The 24,195-nt window shown below is 42.4% G+C and overlaps 1 protein-coding gene across 2 annotated transcripts in view; it reads left to right on the top strand.

The window, feature by feature from the left end:
* Positions 1-23,309, top strand: part of LOC137433895 (protein TANC2) — a 471,451-nt gene extending 448,142 nt beyond the window's left edge. For both annotated transcript variants that reach the window (XM_068126367.2, XM_078785948.1), the window contains 4 exons: positions 516-662; positions 7,085-7,185; positions 16,016-16,133; positions 19,107-23,309. In XM_068126367.2, the coding sequence (XP_067982468.2) occupies positions 516-662; positions 7,085-7,185; positions 16,016-16,133; positions 19,107-20,198 (1,458 nt within the window). In that variant the 3' untranslated portion in view covers positions 20,199-23,309. The remainder of the gene's footprint in view (positions 1-515; positions 663-7,084; positions 7,186-16,015; positions 16,134-19,106) is intronic.
* The last annotated feature ends 886 nt before the right edge of the window (positions 23,310-24,195 follow it).

The raw sequence follows: 24,195 nt of genomic DNA, 5'->3' as shown, positions 1-24,195 counted from the left end.
GGCAGAGTGGCCAGACGGAAGCAAAACAGTTCAATCTTGGTTTCATCAGACCACAGAATCTTGTTTCTCACGGCCTGAGAGTCCTTTAGGTGCTTTTTTGCAAACTCCAAGCGGGCTTTCAAGCTCTAAAATCCTGTTTTCTCTTTGTCATTGTAGGGTATTGAGTGTAGATTGATGAGGGAAAAAATAAATTTAAACGATTTCAGCATCAGGCTGAAACATAACAAAATGTGATAAAAGTAAAGGGGTCTGAATACTTTCTGAATGCACTGTAGGAGGTCGCCTTTTCTTGTGTTCAACTCTATATTCTTTGATAATGTTTAATTGCTGATCATCAAGTGGTGAATATCACTTTTGAAGCAAAACAAATTAGCTTAAAGGGACGGAAGTGTGTATAGATCCTTGTACGAGTACATTTTGAGAAATGCTATTATTACCTTCTGGTGCACTTGGTTTGAAACAATTTTTTGGTTTTTTGAAACAAACTCTTTGTTCCATTTACTACCCTTCCACAGGCAAGTCGCATGAAAGAGGCTGCAATGCGATACCAGAATGCCCTCAAGCGCTTTCCATGGGAAGGCTTTGGAGAAGAACTGAAAACTTTTCGTGAACTTAAGGTCACACTGTTGCTTAACCTATCACGATGTCGACGTAAAATGAATGTGAGTAATGATAATTACCTGTGAAACATTTTATGTTCTAACTTTCTTTTCCTCTTCTGCTCTTATTTCCACTTTTGCTTCATTATTCTTCTTCTTCTTTTCCCTCAGCTTCTTATTCTTCATTTTGCCCCTAAATACATTTGTTTTGCACCTGTAACCTGATGTAATCGAGCCTTAAAGGCCATGTCACATTGTTTAACCCTCTGAGTATGGATGACGTCCAGTGCCGCAATCCGCGAAAAAGTTTTGTGTACGGATGACGTTACCACAGTCATCGACTATACCTATAAATAGATCGTCAGTACATGCTTGCATTCCCATAATGCCAAATTAATCTCGTACCGGGGGTATTTTTATCCAAAAAAAATCCCACACTCAAAGGGTTAATATACAGCACCTTCAGAAAGTATCGACACCCCTTGACTTTTTCACATTTTGTTGTGTTACAGCCTGAATCTCAAATAGATTAAATTGATATTTATTGTCACTGATCTACACATAATACCACTTCATATCAAAGTGACAACATGTTTGTGGAAAATTTTACAAAAAATCTAAAATGAAATGCAGAAATATCTTACTTACATAGTTATTCCAAGTATTCAACCCCCTGAGTCAATACTTCATCGAAGTGCCTTTGTCAGCAATTACAGCTTTGAGTCTTCTTGGGTATGTCTGTATCAGATTTGCACATCTGGATTTGGGGAGTTTCTCTCATTCTCCCTTGCAGATTTGCTGAAGTTCTGTCAAATTTCATGGGGAGCGTTGGTGAAAAGGAATCTTGAAGCCTTTCCACAGATTCTCAATGGGATTCAAGTCTGGGCTTTGGCTGTATGCTTGGGGTCATTTTCCTGTTGGAATGTAAATCTTCGCAGCAGTCGAAGGTCTCTTGTACTCTGAAGCATGTTCTCCCCAGGGTTTTGCCTGTATTTGGCTCCATTCATTGTTCCTTAGAAGTCCCCCAGTCCTTACCACTGAAAAGCAGCCATGCTTCACGTGTGATGAGCTGTGCTCGGTTTCCACGAGATGTAGCACTTTGCATTCAAGCCAAAGAGTTCAATTTTAGTCTCATCATAACACATAATATTTTGCTTCATGCTCTCAGTCTTTCATATGCCTTTTTGAAAACTCGAAGCATGTGCCTTTTTCTCAGGAGTGGGTTCTGTCTGGCCACTCTCCCATAAAGCCTACTTGTCATGATGGGCTGCAGAGACTATTGTCCTTCCAGCAGGTTCCCCTATCTCAGCCAAGGAACGCTGTAGTTCTGTCAGAGTGGTCATTGGGTTATTGGTCACCTCCCTGACCAAGGTTGTTCTTGCCTGGTTGCTCAGTTTTGGCAGACGGCCAGCTCTAAGAAGAGTCTGGGTCGTTCCATATTCTTTCCATTTCCTAATGATGGAGCTCACTGTGCTCTTGGGAACTATCAACACTCTGGAAGTTGTTTATACCCTACCCCAGATCTATGCCTTTTCACAATTTTATCTTGGAGTTATATGAACAGTTCCTTGGACTTCATGGTAGAGTTTCTGCTCTGACATGTACTGTCAACTGTGGGACCTTATATATAAAGGTATTGTCACGTTCCTGGCGATTTAAAATCTTTCCAAGGAACGAATAGTCGACCAAGCTGTTACTCCAAGGCGTTCATCAAATGTGGTGGAGTTAATACACGCGGGGTGGGGAGGGGAAGGAGGATGAGGATGCTGAAGAGCTCTTACCTGAACGGCGCACCCTGGTTGACGCCGGAAACGCCAATCAGCACAGGGAGGATGACACAGAGCTACGTCACGGGGAGGAGCATAGCCCGAGGGGATACAGCTGGGGGCTATGGAGAGTTGTACCTTGGACTTTGATGTGGAAAGTTGCATGCATGTTATAAGAAGTTCTGAGGAATTCCTGTGAAGAGGACAGTTCCAGCCAGGAGTGCCCGCGTTGTTCCCGCTGTTGCCCGGACGAGACTTCAGAGGGCTGTGGAGCTTTCCTGATGTGCAGAGATGCCATGATTCCCTTTCTTACTACGTAATGGTCACACAGCCCATGACTTGGTCACAAGGGTTTTTCTTGTCTCATCAATTCTCCCTCGTCCTTTCTTCTGTGGTGTGCCTGCGGCCTTAATGTTTATCTTGCGAAAGATGTACCGACTGTACGTTACCCTGCGGGTAAATAAGTTTGTCTTGCTAAAGATGTACCGACTGTACCTTACCCTGCGGGTAAATAAACTGTTTAGATAAATGCTCAAGTTTCCCTTGTTCTCCCTCCCCATTTATTTATTAAATCCACACAAAAGTCACTTGGTCTGTGAGTGATTTGGGTTACCCTGATCATGTGCTGCTTTGGTAATTTATCGTCTGTTAAAGGACAGATTGGGTGCTGGACGATTAACGTCCACATGAAAGGCACTCTGCGTTCAGAGCCATTTGTGTGCCGGGCGTGAGGGAGTACCAGCATGTCGCTTAGCCAGCTCAGACGTTTCACTGAAGTACGGTAATGTGGCAAACAGGCCCACAACCCTGCTTGGAGCATCCGAACCAGTGGACGGACACGACCATTTTAACAGTGCTTTGTCAGGATTCGGACCAGGCAACTGGGCCGGCCTGACAACTGTAACAATATCATACACACCTCAACGTAAGTAGTATAACTCACAGGTGTGTGGCTTGATGTGATTACAATGGAGCCTGGTAAGGAGTATTGGAAGCACAATTTTTGAATACAGCATATTATTTCTCTCTCATTTATTAAAATTATTATAATTAGGATTGGAAAGAACTACATTGGTTCACGAAACAATTCCCAGCCTTGGGGTTATGTCCTTAACCTGCACGCAATATACCTTGTTCGTACAAGTGTTGTACAAGGGATCAAGTGTAGCCTGGTGTTGGCTTAGCGGTTAGGGTGCCAGCTTGGGATCCTAGGATCCTGAGTTCGAATCCCGATCGATCGCTGAATTAACGCCAGGGGGGTTGACTCAGCCTGTCATTCCTTCCGAGGTCGGCAAATTGAGTACCAGCTTGCTGGGATGAATGATCCGGGTGTGTATCCCGATTTAGAATAGGTACACCGTATCCCTGCGCATCATAAGAGCGTAACCAAGGGTTGGCGTCAGGAAGGGCATCCGGCCATAAAAACATTGCCTCAAACAGGGAACCATGATTGTCATGGGGCCCGCAAGGCTAACCCCCGCTCTGGCGGGGAAAATGGCCTTAAAACGATCATTCATTCATTCATTCATTCATTTTGTACAAGCTTTTCAATGAGCCTTCAAACTGAAAAAAATGGTGCATTAGTGTTGTATTTGCATTAATGTGTGTTTGTATTAATGAGAGTCTGCTCTGATTATACAAGAATGGCCCGATATTTTCCAATTTGGTAATTGTAATTTACACACCAGTATCTGTACTAAGCTGTAAATTAACTTGCATTTTTGGAAGAATTCGCCTGATTTGAGAAGTAGCACTATTAAGAGAGAAAGTATTTGTTGGAGGCAAACAGGTTATATATTTTAGACTTCATTTTTCTGTGAAAAAAGCCACCAAATTAATCTGGCATTTGCATGGTTCATCTGTAGTATGAGATTAAATGGGGCTGGCAGGATGGTCTCGTGGTACGCACACTCGCCTCCAAGCTGTCCAGCCTGGGTTTGAATTCCGATCCAGTTGTAAAGTGTCATCCCAGTGTTTCACAGGCATGGTGATTCATCAATGTGTGTGGCATCCCTCGGGTGGACGTTATTAAACTGGGCGTTCCGTCGACCAACATAAGTTAGTGGGCGTTAAAGATCCCCACGATGTCCTTCACTAAAAGTAGGCGAGCTATTGCCGGCACCATGAACAAATTCCAAATTCTTCTCTAACTACTGCTGGTAAGGCAATGGCAAATCACCTGGTACAACCCTTGCCAAGAAACTGCTTCAGCAGCACCAACACTCTGTAACTGAGTATGGTACATCAGAATCATAAATCAGAAAGTAAAGAAAGTATAAATATAATATTCAAAATTAAACACATTTTTACGTTTTAAGTTAATATAGATATTTTGGCCTTTTTATACACCATTCTTTTCCTATGCCATCTCCAGACGCTGCATGAGGTCATCGGCGGGCACCAAAGGGGGCCCCGGCAATGGTTTGTGCTGAAAGGGAATACTTGGTTTTCACTCCGGTCGTTTTCTTGTTGTCTTGTTTTCTTGTTTGTGCGGGCGATATCTCAGTCATCCTTTGAGCTAGGAAGCTGAAATTTTGGCACAATAGTGAGAAAGTACTTTGTCAAAAACTGTATTTTTTTGTTTTTTTGATCAATCAATTAATTGAATACTTATTTAATTATTATCAATTAATTAAGAACTTATTTATTTCCTTTCTCATCTGGGCAATATCTCAGGCACCTTTTGAGATTGGAAGCTGATAGTTGGACATGACAGTGACCAAATGATTTGGATGTAAATTATATTTTTGATTAATCAATGAATCGATTATTTATTTAATTATTCGAATAATACAAGAACAACAACAACAAGATGTATTTTAAGGCCATTTTCCCTGCTAGAGCGGGGGTTAGCCTTGCAGTCCCCATGACAATCTTCTCCATTTTGCCCTATTTTCTGCATCTCTCCTTGTTAACCCCCTTGCCCGCATTTCTTCTTCCACCATCTTTAGCCAAGTATTTCTCGGTCTTCCCCATCCTCTACTTCCTTCTACATTCATTTCCATCACTCTTCTCAACCAGTCACTTTCATCCTTCCTCAACACATGACCAAACCATCTCAACCTGTTCCTCTTCACAGCATCAATCACAGGCTCTATTCCCATCATCTTTCGCAATTCATCATTTGTCTTCCTCTCTCTCAACGATACTCCGCACATCCACCGAACCATTCGCATTTTCACCCTTTCCAGCCTTCGTTGCTGCTCTACGTTCATTACCCATGTCTCGCTCCCATAAATCATAACACTTCTCACACATGCAGCATACACCTTTCCCTTCAGCTTCAACGACACTCCCCTCCTCATCAGCACGCCACTCAGTTCCCGAAACTTCTTCCATGCACATCTCACTCCAGCAACCGTTGCCGAGTCTGATCCACCTTCTCCATTCAGCATGTCTCCGAGGTAGCAAAATGTTTTCACACCTTCCAGCTTCACGCCGTCTCCAAGATCCAACTCAACATTTCCTCCATCTGCAGCTCCCTCTGTGCACACCGTACATTTGAATAATTATTATTCGAATAATATAAATAAGATTCGGATTAAACGGTGGTGCTTTAGGTATTCTAGTAGCCAATTGATTAACAAAATATTTTACGATTATTATTTATTGATTTTAATTATGCAGTTAATCAATCAAATATTGTACACCTCTCCCTCCCAATACCAACTCTGCATACTGCACGGCGGTATAGCCGGGCGCCGATAGGCCGATATCGGCCGATAGGCCGATAGGTGCCCCGGCTATACCGTGCTGGAGGATATTTATTTTTTGGCATGGGGCAGTGTACTTTGAATGTAACTGTTCTTGTTTTTTCTTTTTTATATACCATAAAATGGGGGGTATTGTGATATTTATAGTGATAGTTATATTGTGATAGTTATTGTGATATTGTGATAGTTATAGGGACAGCAAGGTGAATAGGGCCACAAACTGAAAAAAAGTTCGGAAACTTTTTTCGCTGAAAATTGATAACCATACTGATTTGTTGATATTTGGGTTGAAAGTGTTCGCTTGTTTTTTTAAAAAGCAACTTATAGTCCCTATTAACACCATATATGGGTTAAATAGGAATAAATAGGATTTTTATGGCTGTCCCTATTCACCCCGTTTTACGGGTGAATAGGGACAGTCACTAATACAAAAAAATAATAATCAAGAAACAATCCTGAGTTTCCAACTTATTGCTAAATTGATAGCTCAGATGGATGCACATAATATGCACCCATAATATAAACCATGGCGCCAATGAAAAAAAAATGGGATAAAAAGTTTCTCCAAACTGTCCCTATTTGTTGATTATTTTTTTTGTATTAGTGACTGTCCCTATTCACCCGTAAAACGGGGTGTATAGGGACAGCCATAAAAATCCTATTTATTCCTATTTAACCCATATATGGGGTTAATAGGGACTATGAGTTGCTTTTTAAGAAAACAAGAGAACACTTTCAACCCAAATATCAACAAATCAGTATGGTTACAATTTTCAGCGAAAAAAGTTTCCGAACTTTTTTTCAGTTTGTGTCCCTATTCACCCCATTTCACGGTATACCTTTTAGATCATAGATCATTGTTTATAGATGATTGAATCATATATCATAGATGATCATAAAACATAGATCTTTTAGCCTTGTGCAATGTTTGGAGAACAAATTGTTTGACATTCTTTACCAACCATTGTCATAGTTATTTCTTTCCCTCTTCCTCCTCAATCTTCAGGATTTTGGTCTGGCCGAGGAGTTTGCATCAAGAGCACTTGAAATGAAACCACGCTCGTATGAAGCATTCTATGCGCGTGCACGTGCCAAGCGAAGCAGTCGGTACTTACCCAACATGTTGTATTTGTTTTATTTTGCTTAAAATTTCAGTAAATTCGCTTTTAATTATCAATGGTGAATGTGATGTGTTAATGTTGGTAATTGGTTTTATATAGTACATAGTAAATAGGGAGGAAGGCGGTAAAATTTGGGTGAGTTTTTAGAAAAGGAGAACAAGGAGAAAAAGACGTAAAATGTCATAGCCCCCGTGATTTTAGTAACTTTGCTGTACATAGTTAAAGGCCGCCAGTCGGCCCTCCTTGGACGGATTACAAAACAAATATTCTGCATATGTATACTCTCATGTGTTGTATTTGTGCCAAGTTTGAACAAAATCGGTAAATGCATGTGCGAGAAATGGTTGAGGATGTTCAATATTTTACAACTAAAATTGCCGCCAGTCTACCAGTTGGCCATCTTTGATCAGATCGCAAAATGAAGTGAGGTGCACGTGTATGTCATCATGTACTGTGCTTGTGCCAAGTTTGAACAAAATTGGACGATGCATGTCTGAGAAATGGATGGTGACACGTTTAAGTAACACAATGGCTGCCAATCGGCCATCTTTGGTCGGATTACAAAACAAATATTCTGCATATGTATACTCGCATGTGTTGTCTTTGTGCCAAGTTTGAACAACATCGTTAAATGCATGTGCGAGAAATGGTTGAGGACGTGGTCAACATCAGGTTTATTTACAACTAAAATGGCTGCCAGTCGGCCATATTTGATCACATCACACATCAAAATGATGTGCATATGTATACCATCATGTTTTGTCTTTCTGCCAAGTGTGAAAATCGTTCCATACATCTCCGATATATGGTTGCGGATGCATGGACGGATGGACGGACAGACAGACATACGGACGGACGGACGGACAGACATACGGACGGACGAGACCCAATCCATAAGTCCCCATTTCAGACTAAGTCCAATCGGGGCTAATAATGGGGTAAGGAAAATGTGAGAAGGCAGTGCAGAGTCTGGAAAGATGGGAGAGAGAAGAGAAGAGGGATAGAAGAATATCAGTGTGTGTATAGAGGAAAGGGAAGGGGGAACTTTTGGTTGGACGGGGATGGGAGGAGGAGGCAGGATTCAAATGTTCTGCAACTTTTGCATACGTCATATGTAGATAGCCCTAGAGCCAGCATTCATTTCTCATTTTATATTGATATTTTTTATCATTATCGTCACTATCATCGCTATCATCATCATCATCATCATCATCATACCAGCCTATTTCAGTCAACTGTACAACAAAAATTTGAGTAGGGGATGTGCGATTGAAGGGGGTGAGGCGGGAGGAGCTTGGAATACTTGCCACACTTGCAAAGTGTGAGTTGATGAGAGTCAGGTCAGGAATTTGTTGTAACAACTCTCCTACTGTTTGTTGAAAGACACCATTGGATATTCAACGTCCACCATATAATGCCAGCAGATGGATCCCCAGCTTTTCATTTTTTTGAAGAGTCTGGTTGGGAATCAAACCCAGGCAAAAAACCTCAAAAGCAATTGTGTTACCTCTGCATCATTGAATAACAGTACGTATATCGACCTATCCAATCAACGGATCTACATCCACGATGTGAGATTCAAGTGTTGACGTGTCTGGTGCCATGCCAACCAAGCTGCTTTGTTTTCTGTGGTGAGAAGAGGGCATCTTATCGATCTGCTGGCTTTGTAACCAGCAGCAGGAGCCTCTTCTGGACAGTTCTCGTTGATAACCTCTGAAGGACATTCCATTAATGCCGCAACAATGTGCTTGTAGCAAAAGGAATACGTCTGACGAGCAAAATCAGAGCTGCATTTCCTTTGTTAGAGGTCACCTGGGTCGTATAGATTATCGCCCATCTTTAACATCATTGTTTCAGGTTTATTGATGTTTGCAGACCAATCTGCTGATAACAGTCCGATGGAAGCCAAGTTGACTTCCATTTTCACTGTAGGACATCCCAACAATGTTCATCCCAATAAATTTGCCATATTTGGGCTTCATTAAATCTTCTATGCGCCATGGTAACGCGGTCCACCAATGGACGTACGCGATAATATCCTTACCTTCTCCAAACCTCCGCCAAGTGAAAGTGATAAGTTGATACTCTGAATGTACGTTCTAGGTGTGCAGTTACTTTGGTTTAATGATGAATGGAAAACACAGCCTGTACATGGAGAGTTCTTTAATTCCTTTTTGAAAGAAAATATGAATTTAATTCAATATTTTTTACATAAATATTACTATTTTGTACATATGTTTAACCTTACTCCATATATACTGTATACCGTATTTACACAATTATAAGGTGGAACTTTTTTATTTGTCTTTTTACAAAATGAGATCATTATTTCTGCATGCCTTACAATCGAAAGTAAAGGGTCTTCCTTCAGAAAGCATTCACACCCTTTGGATTTTTTCACGTTTTTTTGTGTTACAGGCTGAATTTAAAATGGATTAAATTGAGATTTATCTCTCACTGATCTACACATAACATCAAAGTGGAATTTTTTTGGGAATTGTTTACAAAATAAATAAAAAGGAAACAAGTCAGGAGACGACGATGGTTCACGAGCGAGCGGTATTCAATGACAAAGGACGGACTGTAACCGAAACAGGCCCGGACAGGCCAGGCCCGGAAATGTCAAAACGAAGGTTACTGACCTTGAAATGAGATAGAAAATAATGTATAATCAGTTATGAGGTTAGTTAGCTTCACAATACCGAAAATTCGGTGAAAAATGAAATGAAAAATAAATGGATAAAAAAATGAAAAATTGAGCTACGTGGGGCTATACACATGACATTGGCCTAACCAAATATCGAAACCCCTGTCAGATTCCACCAAAGCCCTCGGGGAATATGTAGCTTGAAATTGATTACCCCCTAAAAATACATCTTTTTCGGGCGTGGCTCCGCCCACAATGGGCGCAATACGCCCACTCTAGGCAAGACACAACTAGATCATGATATCAACCTCCCACCCAAGTTTCATCAAGATTGGATGATATCATGGTGTAGTTATGCTGTGGACAGACAGACAGACACACAGACAGACACACAGACACAGAGACAGACGCACACACATGACAAATATAGTGGTCACTTGATAACTCGTGAACCAATAAAGAAATATCTAATTTACACAAGTATTCAACCCCATGAGTCAATACTTTGTTGAAGCACCTTTAGCAGTGGTTACAGCTTTGATTCTTTTTGGGGATGTCTCTATCATCTTTGCACATCTGGATTTGGGGAGTTTCTTCCATTCTTCCTTGCAGATTTGCTCAAGCTCTGTCAAGTTGGATGGAGAGCGTCAGTGAACAGCAATCTTCAAGTCTTTCCACAGATTCGTAATGTGATTCAAGTCTGCGCTTTGGCTAGGCCACTCAAGGACTTTCACGTTCTTGTTCTCGGCCAATCCAATGTTGCTTTAGCTGTATGTTTGGGGTCATTGTCCTGTTGGAACGTAAATCTTTACCACAGTCTAAGCCTAAGGTCTTTTACACTCTGAAGCAGGTTCTCTTCATGGATTGCCTGTATTTGGCTCCATTCATGGTTCCCTCTATCCTTACAAGTCTCCCAGTCCCTGCCACTGAAAAGCATCCCCATAGCATGATGCTGACACCACCATGCTTCACAGAAAAGGATGGTGTTAGATGATTGATGAACTGTGCTCAGTTTTCGCCAGGCGTAGCACTTTACATTTAGGCCAGAAAGTGCAACTTTTGTCTCATCAGACCACGGAATCTTTTGCCTCATGCTCTCGTAGTCTTTCACGTGTCTTTTTGCAAACTCCAGATGTGCTGTCGTGTGCCTTTTTCTCAGGATTGGCTTCCATCTGGTCACTCTCCCATAAATTCTAGATTTGTGAATTGCTGCAGAGACTGTTATCCTTCCAGCATGTTCTCCAATCTCAACCAAGGAACTCTATAGTTCTGTCAGTGTTCATTGGGTTATTGGTCACCTCCCTGGCCAAGATCCTTCTTGCACGGCTGCACAGTTTGGTCAGACAGCCAGCTCTCGGAAATGTCTTGGTAGTTCCATGTTCTTTCCATTTCCTAATGATGGAGCTCACTGTGCTCTTGACAACTTTCAACACTCTAGAAATTGTTTTATACCCTTCCCCAGATCTAGGACAGTAATTTAGAATCGGTGTGTGTGTGTGTGTGTGTGTGTGTGTGTGTGTGTGTGTGTGTGTGTGTGTGTGTGTGTGTGTGTGTGTGTGTATGTATGTATATATATATATATATAGAAATATAATTTAGTGCTCCAACCTAATGACGGAACGCCGTGACGTCACCGCCACGTACGTCCGCCTTGACCGCGAAGCTCCTGAGGTCATCTTGCAGTACGTCATTCTAAAGATGTTAATTCAAATACTGTCTGAATTGTGCAGTGGCTGTATGGAACACTGGCGGTTCTCCACTCACGGTATGGAGTCGCATAATTACATAGTTCACACATATATATATATATAGACTTTTCATAGTTCGCCAACTTTTCTATTGGCATTAATAAACACATTTCTGTTGTAATATTCCCAGGGATGTTTTTGTTATCCTACATGAGGTTCTTTTTTATTATTCCTGCTGCTCCAATAATCACTAGGCTTTGCCGGTGTGTGTGTGTGTGTGTTGTTCGAGAAGTGCAATCCTTTCTGTAGGACAGTAATTTGGGTTTTATTGATTTGTGTGGTGGATATACTAACCAATCAATGATCGCGTGGATGTGATTTGTCTTGTTTTGATGGCTCTTTAAACAATGCACATCTCCGTCTGTGCTGTTGTTCCATGGAAGATCTTTTGTTCGATGTGAGCAGGTGCCCTCTGTTTCGTAATTTGTTCCAAAGGTCGGCTGTAAGTGCAGTGCAGATTGTCCTCAAGATGTTCGGCTTTTGTCACGTTTATGGACAGGTGGTTGTGGCAAGATAAGTTGCGCAAACGTGAGAGCCTCTTTCTTGGGATGAACATGGTGTGTGTGTGTGTGTGTGTGTGTGTGCGTGTGTGTGTGTGTGTGTGTGTGTGTGTGTGTGTGTGTGTGTGTGTGTGTGTGTTTTATATATCTCCATTATATCTCCATTTGGGAGTTTCAGAAGGTGGAACAGGGCCCACCCAGGTCTCAAGTATCCATCTTTGTGTGTGTTTAATGTGCACCCTGGATTACTGTACGAAAAAAAATAACGTGCTGTGTCAGAAAAATCAAACCAATTCAAAAGTTGGAATTCGGTCCCATTGTGGGAGTCAATCGTAGCTTTGTTCGAGATTTAGACCATCTTGCCAAACTGAAAAAAAAATTAAACTATATTGTCAATTTTTAGGCTTCTTCGCCAGTATAGCTGGAAGCTTATTGTTTTTACTGAGGTTTATTATTGGTTCACGACTTATCAAACAGAGTGACCACTATATTCGTCATGTGTCTGTGTGTGTGTCTGTCTGTCCGCAGCATAACTACCCGATGATATCATCCGATCTTGATGAAACTTGGGTGGGAGGTTGATATCATGATCTAGTTGTGTCCTGCCTAGAGTGGGCGTATTGCGCCCATTGTGGGCGGAGCGACGCCCGAACAAGATGTCTTTTTCGGGAGTAATCGATTTCAAGCTACATCTTCTCCGAGGGAGTTGGTGGAATCTGACAGGGATTTCGATATTTGGTTAGGCCAATGTCATGTGTCTAGCTCCACGGAGCTCGATTTTTCATTTTCGCCCCAAGGTCAAGGTCATAAGGTCACAAAATTTAGAAAAGTCGATTTTTAATGGTTTTATTCCATTGTTCGCTTCCTGATAGGGTGACATGTCATACATGATCTTATATTATCACATACATCATGAAATACAAGTTTTCCAACAAATTTCAGAATCTTCGACCTTTGACCTTTGAAGGTCACAAAAGTCAAATTTTTTAAGTTGTCGGAATCGAACCGAATTTTCGGTATTGTGTAGCTAACTAACCTCATAACTGATTATACATTATTCTCTATCTCATTTCATGGTCAGTAACCTTCGTTTTGACATTTCAAGGCCAGCACCACACACAATTACGTACAGCTGGCTCTTAAAGGCCTGCGCACGCAGCACATTGCGGCCCTTTGTAAATAGGCATGTACACCGCATGTCGGGGGCCGACACCTGCCACGTGGGCCCCCGACCCCCCAGTCCGGGCCTGTTTCGGTTATAGTCTGTCCTTTTGTCATTGAATACCGCTCGCTCGTGAACCATCGTCGTCTCCTGACTTGTCCACCACTATGATTATTTATTCCCACAGATTTTGTTACGCGTTGTTCTCGGAAACAACTAACTAGAATCCTTTCTTTGCAACTAAGATGGCGTCCAAAGTACCTGAGGCTCTGGCGTCTATTTTGATAAGGAAACCAGATTTTTATAGGTTTGTAGTAAGTCATACAGTTTCATAAATGCTTAATTTGAAAGTGTTTCATGGGTCTTTGTTTCAACTCCATGTTATTGCTTGGACAGTGATTGTGGCGAGCAACCTTGTTTATTTTCTAGTGTATGCAAATTAATGTAAAGTAAAACAACCTTCTTTTAGTTTTTGACCTGTGCAGATTGAAAAAATAAATTTAACAGTTAATGGAAACATTTTTTCGTGTACAATGTCGAGGCTAATGGAGGAGCTACAACACAGAACAGATCAGGATGTAACAGAACTATAAGAACAGTAGAAAGAGAGTGGATGGGATGGGGGAGAAGCACACCAACAGTAGGGTTATGGGACAAAATAAAGGGTGAATTGGAGAAACTAGGACGTGCCCGTACGTGGGTGCCCGTACGTGCGTGCAAAAAAACATGCGTGCAAACAACAACAACAAAAAAAAACTTTGAAACCACGTGGCAGTAACGACCACAGAACCCCCCCCCCTCTATTTACATGAAATGGTTTGGTCCATTCGCAACGACCACAGAACCCCCCCCCCCCTCTATTTACATGAAATGGTTTGGTCCATTCGCAAAGCCAAAGCGAACGGCGAACGGCTAAATCGCCATAGCTCGGTAACTACTTGTCCGATTAATATGAAACCTTGAAAAGGCACATCCTCGGGTCCCCAGCAATATACCTGGCAAGTTTCAAGTATATCGGACCCGTGGTTGTCGAGAAACAGCGGTCACAGACACACAGACACACATACACACAGAGATTACTGGAATTATAGATAGATAAGGGACAGTGGGATGGACGAATGATTGCAAGAGGACACAGTCACAAAGGGATATGAGTACAGCTGAAGTCACTGAAGTAGAAGGAAAAACTGGAAACCCAGAAAAAGGTGGCGTTGGGGAAGGATAATTGTGGTAGAAAAGATCATGGTTGTGGATGGGGGGTAAAGTGAGATTGTGGTGAGCAGCTGTCTTGAAGCACAATAATGGGGAGAGTGAGATTGCAGAGACTGAGGAGGTTGATCCCACAGGTGAGGGAGGGGGTGTGGGGGAAGGAGGGGTGAAAAAGGAATGAATGAGAGGAGGTGAGCAGCGAGTCTCGATTTTGGAAGTCTCACCAAAAGGGGATTGTTGGCAGACCTTGTGCACCATGCATACATACACCTGGGAACATTGGGAGTGGATTGGGGGGGGGGGGGGGGTGCACAGAAAGAACAGAGGGTACAAAGGTCACTTTGCCGACCAGTCTGCGATAGCAAAGTGATATGCTTAAAGATTTGGCTTCATCGTTGGAGATTCCAAATACTTTTGAAGACTTTGGTTTCCATGGCATCAAGCTGAGCAAGGTGTGGAGCCAGGGGGTGCTGGCCCATGGAGCAGTAATCCATCAAGTTGTTGATTAAGGCCTTGTAGATAGATAAAAGTTCAGATGTGCCAAGGAAAGACTTTGCATTATTGAAGGTGCTCAGTCAACAACTCTTTTTTGAGGCAATATGTGGTTTTCCCCAGAAAGATCATGGCTGATGGTGAGGCCCAAAAGGTTGAGTGACTGAACTTCTTCAAAAGGTTTGTTAAAGAGGAACCGAAACGCATTTTGTTTTCCTGAAAACCGTTGAAAATCATTAAATCAGACTTTTCCACCTTTATTAGCCCCCGTTGGACCTAGTCCAAAACCGGGGCCTCGGGATTTGATCTCGTCCATCCGTCCGTGCGTCCGCAACCATATCTCGGAGATGTCTGAACCGGTTTTGTTCATACTTGGCACAAATGCAATGCATGGTGGTATACATATGCACATCATTTTGTTTCATGTTGCGATCAAATATGGCCGACTGGTGGCCATTTTTATTGTCAAAAAAACCCGACATTGACCACGTCCTCGACCATTTCTCATACATGCATTTACAGATCCTGTTCAAATTTGGCACACAGATAATGAATGATGGGTTACATAATATGCACGTAAGAGTTTGAGGCGTTAAAGAAAAGCGTAGTCAAGGGGGTTCAGATTGGTTTGGGGTGGGTGGGAGAGTTGAATCCATTTTGTAAATGTGTACCATATAGCACCACCCGGTGGTGGTGGGAGGGCATTACAAGTCAGCTGGGGAGATGACGTGCAAATTTTCACTATACACTTGGCACATTGCAAGTGCTTTACTGACCCCTGCCAGAGGAGTGGGAAAGATTACGCTCCCATTGGGAGCGGGTATTACTCATATAATTAATTTTGAACCTTCCTTTGCTTCCAATATCTAGCAGCATTGGATGTGTTCAACTTAATGATGCAATATAGTCATTTAATATTATGAAACTGTAAACTGTAAAGTTGACAGATTACTACGTATATGACTGACATGGATGCAATGATGTACTCGCATGTAAACGTTATCATAACTTCTTGCTAATGCAGAGTATACATCCCCTTTTTGTTCCATTGTTTTCAGGCAGTTCTTGGCAGCATTGGAGGACTTGCATGAAGCTCTGCGCCTCTGCCCAGAAAACCGTGAAATCCGTCGGCTGCTGGCACGTGTGCAGGAGGAGTGCAAGCAACAGGTTCAGCAGGTAAATATTCCCTAAAATTCGTATTACATACTCTCCTGCTGCTCTTTCCTTTTCTTTTTTTAATCTTTCAACTTCATTTATCTTAAATGTATATGAGGAGTTTGTCCACCAATGCACATCAAAAATCACCAAGAAAAGGCTTTAATTAATTAGTGGGTTAGTTAAGTTAATGCTCTAATAGCTGGAGCGTTCCAAGACAAATGGATTTACCTCCCATGTTATTCTGAAGTACAAATTTGGGAAACATGATAACGTTGGAGATGAGTCGCTCCAACTGAGCCTTGGTCCGCCATGTGGGCGTTTCCACTGCTGCGGGAGTCTGGCATGCTTGGCCTTTTGAGAAGGATCAGAATTGGCAATTTGGCCAAAAAGACCAAGTTGACATTTCAGCACGATGCTGGATATAGAAGAGACTGCTTGGATCATATATGGGTTTGAATGTTGGTAATGACCTCATTCAGGTGATGGCGCACTGACATTTGGATTGAAGGTACGGCTTGTTTTTCAGAGCAGTTGTCCGGGTCGAAGTATCATCTCTATTGGTCATTTCAACTATTGAAGATTTTCATTTTCGTTTTGTTTTTTTCTCGAGAGCTACAGTCGTGGCCAAAATATTGGCACCCTCGCACTTTTTTCAAATAACTCACAATTTTCTCGAAAAATAAGTTGGAATTGACAAAAGTGTTTGGTCTCCACTATTCTTTATTTCACTGTTAATATTACAGAACCTTTGTTTTTTATTCAGAACTTAATGTATCCTTTTAAATCAGAAAATTAAAAGAAATGGCATTGACAAAATTATTGACACCATAAACTTAATATTTGGTAGGTTAACCTTTGGACAAAATAACTGCAGTCAAGTGCTTCCTATAGCTATGAATGAGACCCCTACACCTCTCTAATGGCAGTTTGGCCCACTCTTCTTGTGCAAACTGCTCCAGTTCTCCCAGGTTTGAAGGGTGCCTTCTCCCAACTGCTGTTTTCAGATCTCCCCACAGGTGTTCAATGGGATTTAGATCTGGACTCATTGCTGGCCACTTCAGAACAGTCTAACGTTTTGTCTTGAACCATTCCTGGGTGCTTTTTGAAGTGTGTTTGGGGTCATTGTCCTGCTGCAAGACCCATGACCTTTGACGGAGACCCAGCTTTCTGACACTGGGTTGAACATTGCGCTCCAAAGTGCCTTGGTAATCTCCTGATTTCATGATGCCATGCACACATTCAAGGCACCCAGTGCCAGAGACTGCACAGCAACCCCAACTCATCAATCAACCTCCTCCATGTTTGACTATAGCGAAGGTGTTCTTTTCTTTGAAGGCTTCATTTTGTTTTCTGTAAACATGGAGATGAAGTGCTTTACCAAAAAGCTATAATTTGGTCTCATCTGTCCACAGGAAATTCTCCCAGAAGGATTTTGGCTTGTTCGGGTGTGTTTTGGCAAACTCCAGTCGGGTTTTCTTATGTTTCTCTCTCAGAAGTGGGGTCCTCCTGGGTATCCTACCAAAGAACCCCTTTCATTGAGTTGGCGACAGGTGGTGCGAGTTGAAACTATCGTACCTTGTGTCTGACGGTCAGCTTGAATCTGTTTGGCAGTTTATCGAGGTGCTTTCTGCACCATTTGAATTATCCTTCGCAGCAATCTTCAATCAAGGTCTTCTCTTGCGGCCACGTCCAGGTAGGTTGGCTACAGTGCCATGGGCCTTACAATTCCTGATAACATTGCGTATGGTGGACACAGAAACATCAAGGTCTCTGGAGGTGGACTTGTAGCCTTGAGATTGTCCATGCTTGGCTACAATCTTGTGTCTGACCTCCACATACAATTCTCTGGTTTTCTTTCTTTTATCCATGCTCATTGCGGTACACACAGTGACACAAAACAGCAGAATGACTCCTTTCCTCTATTCAAACTGGGTGAATGAGTGATTTTTTATATTGCAGGCACCTGCAACTCACCACAGGTGAGTTCAATTCCAAAGTAAAGGAGAATCACCTGCTTGAAATCTAATTATTTCTAAGAACTTATAAAAGGCGCTATGTCCGGGTCATTTTAGGATTTCTTTGTGGAATAAGCTAAGATTTAGTAATTTTTTCAGCTTTTTTTGTTTTGTTCCACTGCAAACCAAAGAAATATATATGTGGATACCAAAAAAAAAAATTATTTCAACAATATTCTGGAAGAAATGGTGCATTATTTGAAACAGTGCAACGGTGCCAATATTTTTGGCCACGACAGTACCTGGTGGCCTCGATTGAAAAGGCTGTGAATGTGAGACCTGTCCATCTATGGATATTACCATTAGGTTTTCAGTCTTCTGTATTGACAAATCTGAGAAATAAAAACGTGGAGTTTAATTACCTCCACCACCAAAGGTGGACAGAGGTTATGTTTTCGCCTGTCTGTCTATCTATCCATCTGTCTCTCTTTTTGGTTGTCTGTCTGTGAGTAGGATATCTCAAAAAGTTATGGACGGATTTGGATGAAACTTTGTGGGAAAACTGGGTGTGTGACAAGGACTGGTTTATTCGATTTTGGTGAAGATCCAGATCCGGATACAGTAAAAAAAAAATATTCTCCAAGGAATTCTTCACCATTGAGAGATGGGGCCAAAAACCATACATAGCCTGATATTTCAAAATATTGTGGGAGGATTATGACAAAACTTGGTATATGAGTTGGGTATGGCAATTCGATTTTGGTTTAGGTCCGGATGCAGGTCCGCCTAATCGGCGAGATACAAAAAGTAAACTGTTCAGCTTGGCTGAGGCATGCGCTCTACGAGTGCCGTTGTAGTTACTGCTGTATTTCCCACCAAATGCTGTAAAGCTTGAGAATGCCTTTTTTAAGCATTGATCCATTTTCACTTGATGTGAACAATCAAAAAGCAAAAATCTCACAAACATCTATGAGTACTGTCTGTTTGTTCATTTAATTGGTATTCATTTTGCTTTTCTTCTATCTTCTTTATGAAGGCACAAATACTGCAACAGCAGCACCAACAACAACAGATTTCGGCACAGCATGTTCAGCTGGACAGCACAGCAAATGATGATCGTGGAGATGGTGAATGGTTTTGCCCGGACACCCCATCCGCTGATGGAGACTCGGGAGATGGTGAGGGGAGACTCATGTCTCCCCCACCAATGTCTGTTGGCTTAACACGATCTGGTATGCGACGTTCAGTGCCTGTTGCAGAAGGATGGGAACCTTGGATGCACAGGTCCACTGATGGGACTGCTGATTGGCCCCTGAGGCTAGTGAGCCGTGGGTTCAGTTTGGATGGACCTGCCACAACCCAGAATGAAACTGCAACTCATTCTGGGCTTCCAGTTGGTCGTACACAGGCAAGTGTCTCCTCAGTACGGCCCAGTGGAAGCTCTTTTATGCAACGCACGCCTGTGGATTGGGAGAGGGTCGAACCCCCTCCACGTGCCTTCCGTGGACCAATAGTGCCCTACATCAGCCCTGCAGCTGTTCACCACCAGCCTGAAGCATTTTCAGAGACTCCCTGGACACGACATGATCCCACTGGCCAATCAGCAGTCCAACCAACCAGCCAGCAAGTACCACCTCATCATTCAGCATTGCAACTTTCAGCACTGAGCCAGGGAGAGGGCCGATTGCCAGGGCCATGGCCTGAGAATTGCCCACCACCTCCACTACCACCTGGACCTGCCTCACCCCCTTCACGTTCTACACCTTTCATGGGACTTTCTGACAAGTGGGTACGGGCAGCACCAGTCGGTGTAAGTACTCGACCCTGGACTAGCTCTTCAGTAGATGTAGTGGTGTCACCCAGTGCAGTAAATGAGAGTAGTGCTTTCTTCGGGCATCGTGGAATCCAGGGTGGTAATGGTAGCCCGGCGGAAGGGCCACCTGTACGGCAACTTGATGCCATGGAACCCAGCAACAATGGGCCGCAAGGTGGGCTGTGCATGGCAAGGACACTCAATTCAGTTCCACAAGCATCCATACGTCCACTGCAGAGGTCCATCGCAGAAGGAAAAGTGGCATGCCCGTCTCCACTCATCCCCAAAAGGCCCTTCGTAGAGTCCAATGTTTGATGACAGGCAAATAGAAATGAAGATGTGAGAAAGCAAGGTGTAATTTTATCATGTTTCATCTTTAAAATGATGATAGTAAAATATTTTAAGCAGTCCCATGGCCTACTGGTAATTTGCCTTGCATGATCTATTAGTTATCGAATGACAAAAGTTGAACATTTTCAATATTTAAAACATTGCTCCTCTTGAGCAATTCGTAATGCCTCGACATTAAAGTAATCACGAGGGAATACTGCATAGGTTCGCTAAATCAGGAAAGAAAAGCACAGCAAAAGTATGAAGAACAAAAAGGCCATCTCACAAGATGGCAAAATGCTAACATAATGAGGATGAGTAGTACAGAAAAGGATACATGGAGTGGGTTTTCCAGAGAAAGATTGATATAAAAAAATCAATGGAAGAAAGTGCAAGGAAAGGAAGAATTGAAAAGCGAGATCAATGCAAATTGGCAGCTCTCTTACAATGTTAGGTCACAATTTCTACCGGTAAGAGCGATTACCTTTGGTGTCGCCTCGCAATGGAAGTCTTTTTGTACATTATTTTATTTTCCTACTACTGCAAGGCTTTTCCCAGCCTTGGCCGTGTAGCCCTCCTTCACAATCCTCCGCAGAGGCCTGCACCCACCACTGGGACTATTGAAGCAGTATTTGTTGTTAAACTCGGCAGCAAGGGACAGCGAATGGAACGTGGCTATTGGGTAGTTTTATATGATTGTGTGACCCTCATATTGCGTTTTAAAAAGTGTCTGTGATGTCATCCGCTGTTTTTCCGAGCAGCGTTTTACAAAGGAGTGTTCGCGTTCGGCAGGCAGTTGAAGTCGCGAGCAAGGGGAAGGAGAAGGACGGTCAAGAGGTAACCAAGTGCAGGGGGACCAAGAGTTCCTCTGGGAATAGATAGAGGGGAGTTAAGACAAACCTCCACATGCCTCACTTTACTTCTTACACAAAAGTCAGGCTCACCAGGATGAGCAGAAGATCTCCCAATCAGAACTTGTTTGTTTGTTTGTTTTTAAACACTGATCCGCTTGTATTGTGTGTAAGGGACTCTTTCAATTTTGCCACTAGACTTCTGTCTCACCATCAAATGGAAGGCCAAGATGCACTATGACCTGCCGGATATTTACTACTGAACTGTAACATAGGTTGTATAAAGTAAATATATAAATATCGTCATATAAATATTGTAGGTGTGATTGTCGTGCATATAATTGAGAATGGTTTCCGTCGCAGCAGGACACATTTGAATATTATATTGACCTTCAACAGCACTATTAGCAAAAACATTGCTTGCCTTGAAGGACAGAGGAAATCTTCCCCACCTCTCCCTCCCAACCTCATCTGATCTGATTTCCATCGAGATGAGCCACAGTGTCTGGCAACTCTCGGAATTTGATTAACGGATCTGAAACGGATGCACATGTCGCTCTCATTGGATGCTCTTATACTGCCTGCCCTGTCCGTGTGTGCCTGAAGTCTGACCTGTTTGAATGTGTATCAGCCGCATACTGCCCTGTTCTCTGCACCCCATCCCTCATTGCACTTTACCACCACCACGGCATCTTCATTCTCCCACCAGCCTTCGCACATGCTGTCGCAACCACAAAGCCTCCAAGGCCGGGTCCAAGTATGATAAAAATCCAATACGAACGGGTCCATTCAAACTCGCTAAGTCCGATTACGTTTGGTTGCCATAACCTGAAGCCTTCCACAAAACACCAGACTCGACAATTATCACTCGTCAATATTAAGGTAGTAATTGGTATAATTCGTCTTTTTATGTCATTAAACATGTTATCATCACCGGAATGCTTTAGAGAAACTATAATGCGAGATCCTGATTCCAGTGGGTTCTACCTTGATAACTGTGCTCCAGCAGCAGGTTGTGGTCTTGGAACAGGAAAAGCAAATGCAGCAGCTTAGTTGGAGCAGTTTTATATATATATACTTCTTTTTACCTTTGTCCACAATATTGAGGCTCGTGAAGGGGCGAGAACATACAACGGAGCAGGACGTAACAGACAGGACAAGAGGAACAGTAGAAAGAGAGGGGGAAACACACCAACTACAGAGTTGAGTGACAAAATGGAGGGAGACTTGGACAAATACGGGATATGGGGAAAATGAGCGCTAGGGGCGGACAGTGGGTAGACAAAATGGATACAGCCACAAACTCTCAGGAAGGAAAATCTGCAAAGAGTTGGGTTTGGGGTAGCTTAAGAGGGGCAGAAAAGATCATGGTTTTGGATGGGGGATGATGTGAGATTGAGATGCCCTGGAGGGGAAAAAAGAAAGAGGAACAACTGATTGTTTTTTATTTTCTTGTTCTTGTTTTCCTCATTGTATTTTTATTTCGCTATGGATCATTCTCCTCTTTCATCTTTCCTCTCCCGCCTTTGCTGGATAGTTTGATGTGGCTACCACGGCACAGGCCGCATCCGCGTTTTTCGACGCACGCTTTGCTAGAGTTACTAGCGTTTTACGCACAACTGCATACTGTAGTTGTAAATACATCGTATCGTGATTTTTATTTCCCGAAGCAATTCGTGCCTCCATACATCTGGCTATATTATGGCAACCAAACACCGAGCTCAAGTTTCTATTTCAAACCCAGGCACTGTCACGTTTCGCTGGTTGTCCTAGTCGGATTTGTAGCTCGTTGTCAAGTTTCTGGGTACCTGTAATATATAGGAAAGAGATAACGTTTTCTACGTTCTTATTTCGTGGTGTAATAAAAAGCCAATTTGTATAAATTGTTGCCTGTCGGCATCTTGTGACATGGAAATTATATACGTGCCGGTTCCTGGCAAAGCCGTTGCTTCTCCTTGTCATGAAAAGCATAATGGATGTAAATAGTTCCGCAAATTTGGACTTTGAGGTGCTCTCTAAGCTGTTCCCATTTTCAATTTAGCAAAGATTTCCTCAATCTAGAATCAAGTCCAAGAAAGATGCACTGAAAACACATTAAAGTGTATTCGATTGTGCCGAAAGTTTGTGTGACTGTATCGCTCAAATTTGTGATTTTTTTTTTTTTAAGGAAATGTTCTGATACAACAATAACGTCATGTGGAGTGAAGACTGCTGAGTTCCAGAACATGTTTTGAAAGAAACTTCATTTGCTTGTTTAGTCATTTTTACGTATTCGTATAATCATGGGGCTTTTACTTACCAAACAGTGTTACATAAAGGATAGCCTGTTAACCTAACCACATTAAATTTATTATAAGAGCCAAAGTAGATGATAACGATCAGTTTGGCATTCAAAGTTCTGAAATATGGAACAAACACAAGAACCTGCAGTTGCTCAGACAAACCCCAATTAGCTCCTGGTGGCCAAAACTTGTCATATGAAACATAGCAACAGAAGTAGCAGATGCTTGATATTTTCTCCTTTGCATTTTTGCTAATATTTCAAAAGTAATCTGCCAATGATGGTATAAAGCAAAAACAAAACCTGTGTTAGTCATGTTGGCCACAAAATGGCACCTGTGATGAAGGCCCTAATGTTGTACATGCTTCATAACGTTCGATGCTTGGAAAATATAATTTGTATAAACCCAGTGACTTTGAACTAAGTCAAATATATGTACAATTACTGTCACTGAATCATCCTTAATTTGGTCTCATGGGGTTCCTGACGGACATTTTGAACAGCATCAGATGTAGCACGGCCGAGCAGTACAATGAGCAACACGTGGAACCAGCCTCGGTGAGACGACACCTTAGCACACCCGAAGCTCGCAGTGTAAATGTAAAACAGTGTAAACGTAACAGGTATATTGCAGGGGCAGAGTCTATGTATTCCTTGTTGAGAAATCAGGACCTTTCAGAGTGCCACCTCACATTGTTCAATTAACTACAAAAGGTATGAAAGCACAACTTCAGAAGTCGGGTCAAACTTAAGCTGTAGTGTTGTCATTAATTGCAATAATGCATAAGGTCTGTTCATGCTGTTAGAATTGCTTTATAAACACACCACTAAAGGACATGTATATGTATAT

Source organism: Myxine glutinosa, chromosome 10, assembly GCF_964187855.1.
Source record: "Myxine glutinosa chromosome 10, kmMyxGlut1.1, whole genome shotgun sequence".
Lineage (NCBI taxonomy): Eukaryota > Metazoa > Chordata > Myxini > Myxiniformes > Myxinidae > Myxine > Myxine glutinosa.
The sequence above is the reverse complement of the archived record's forward strand: the minus strand, read 5'-3'. Positions and strand labels throughout refer to the sequence as shown.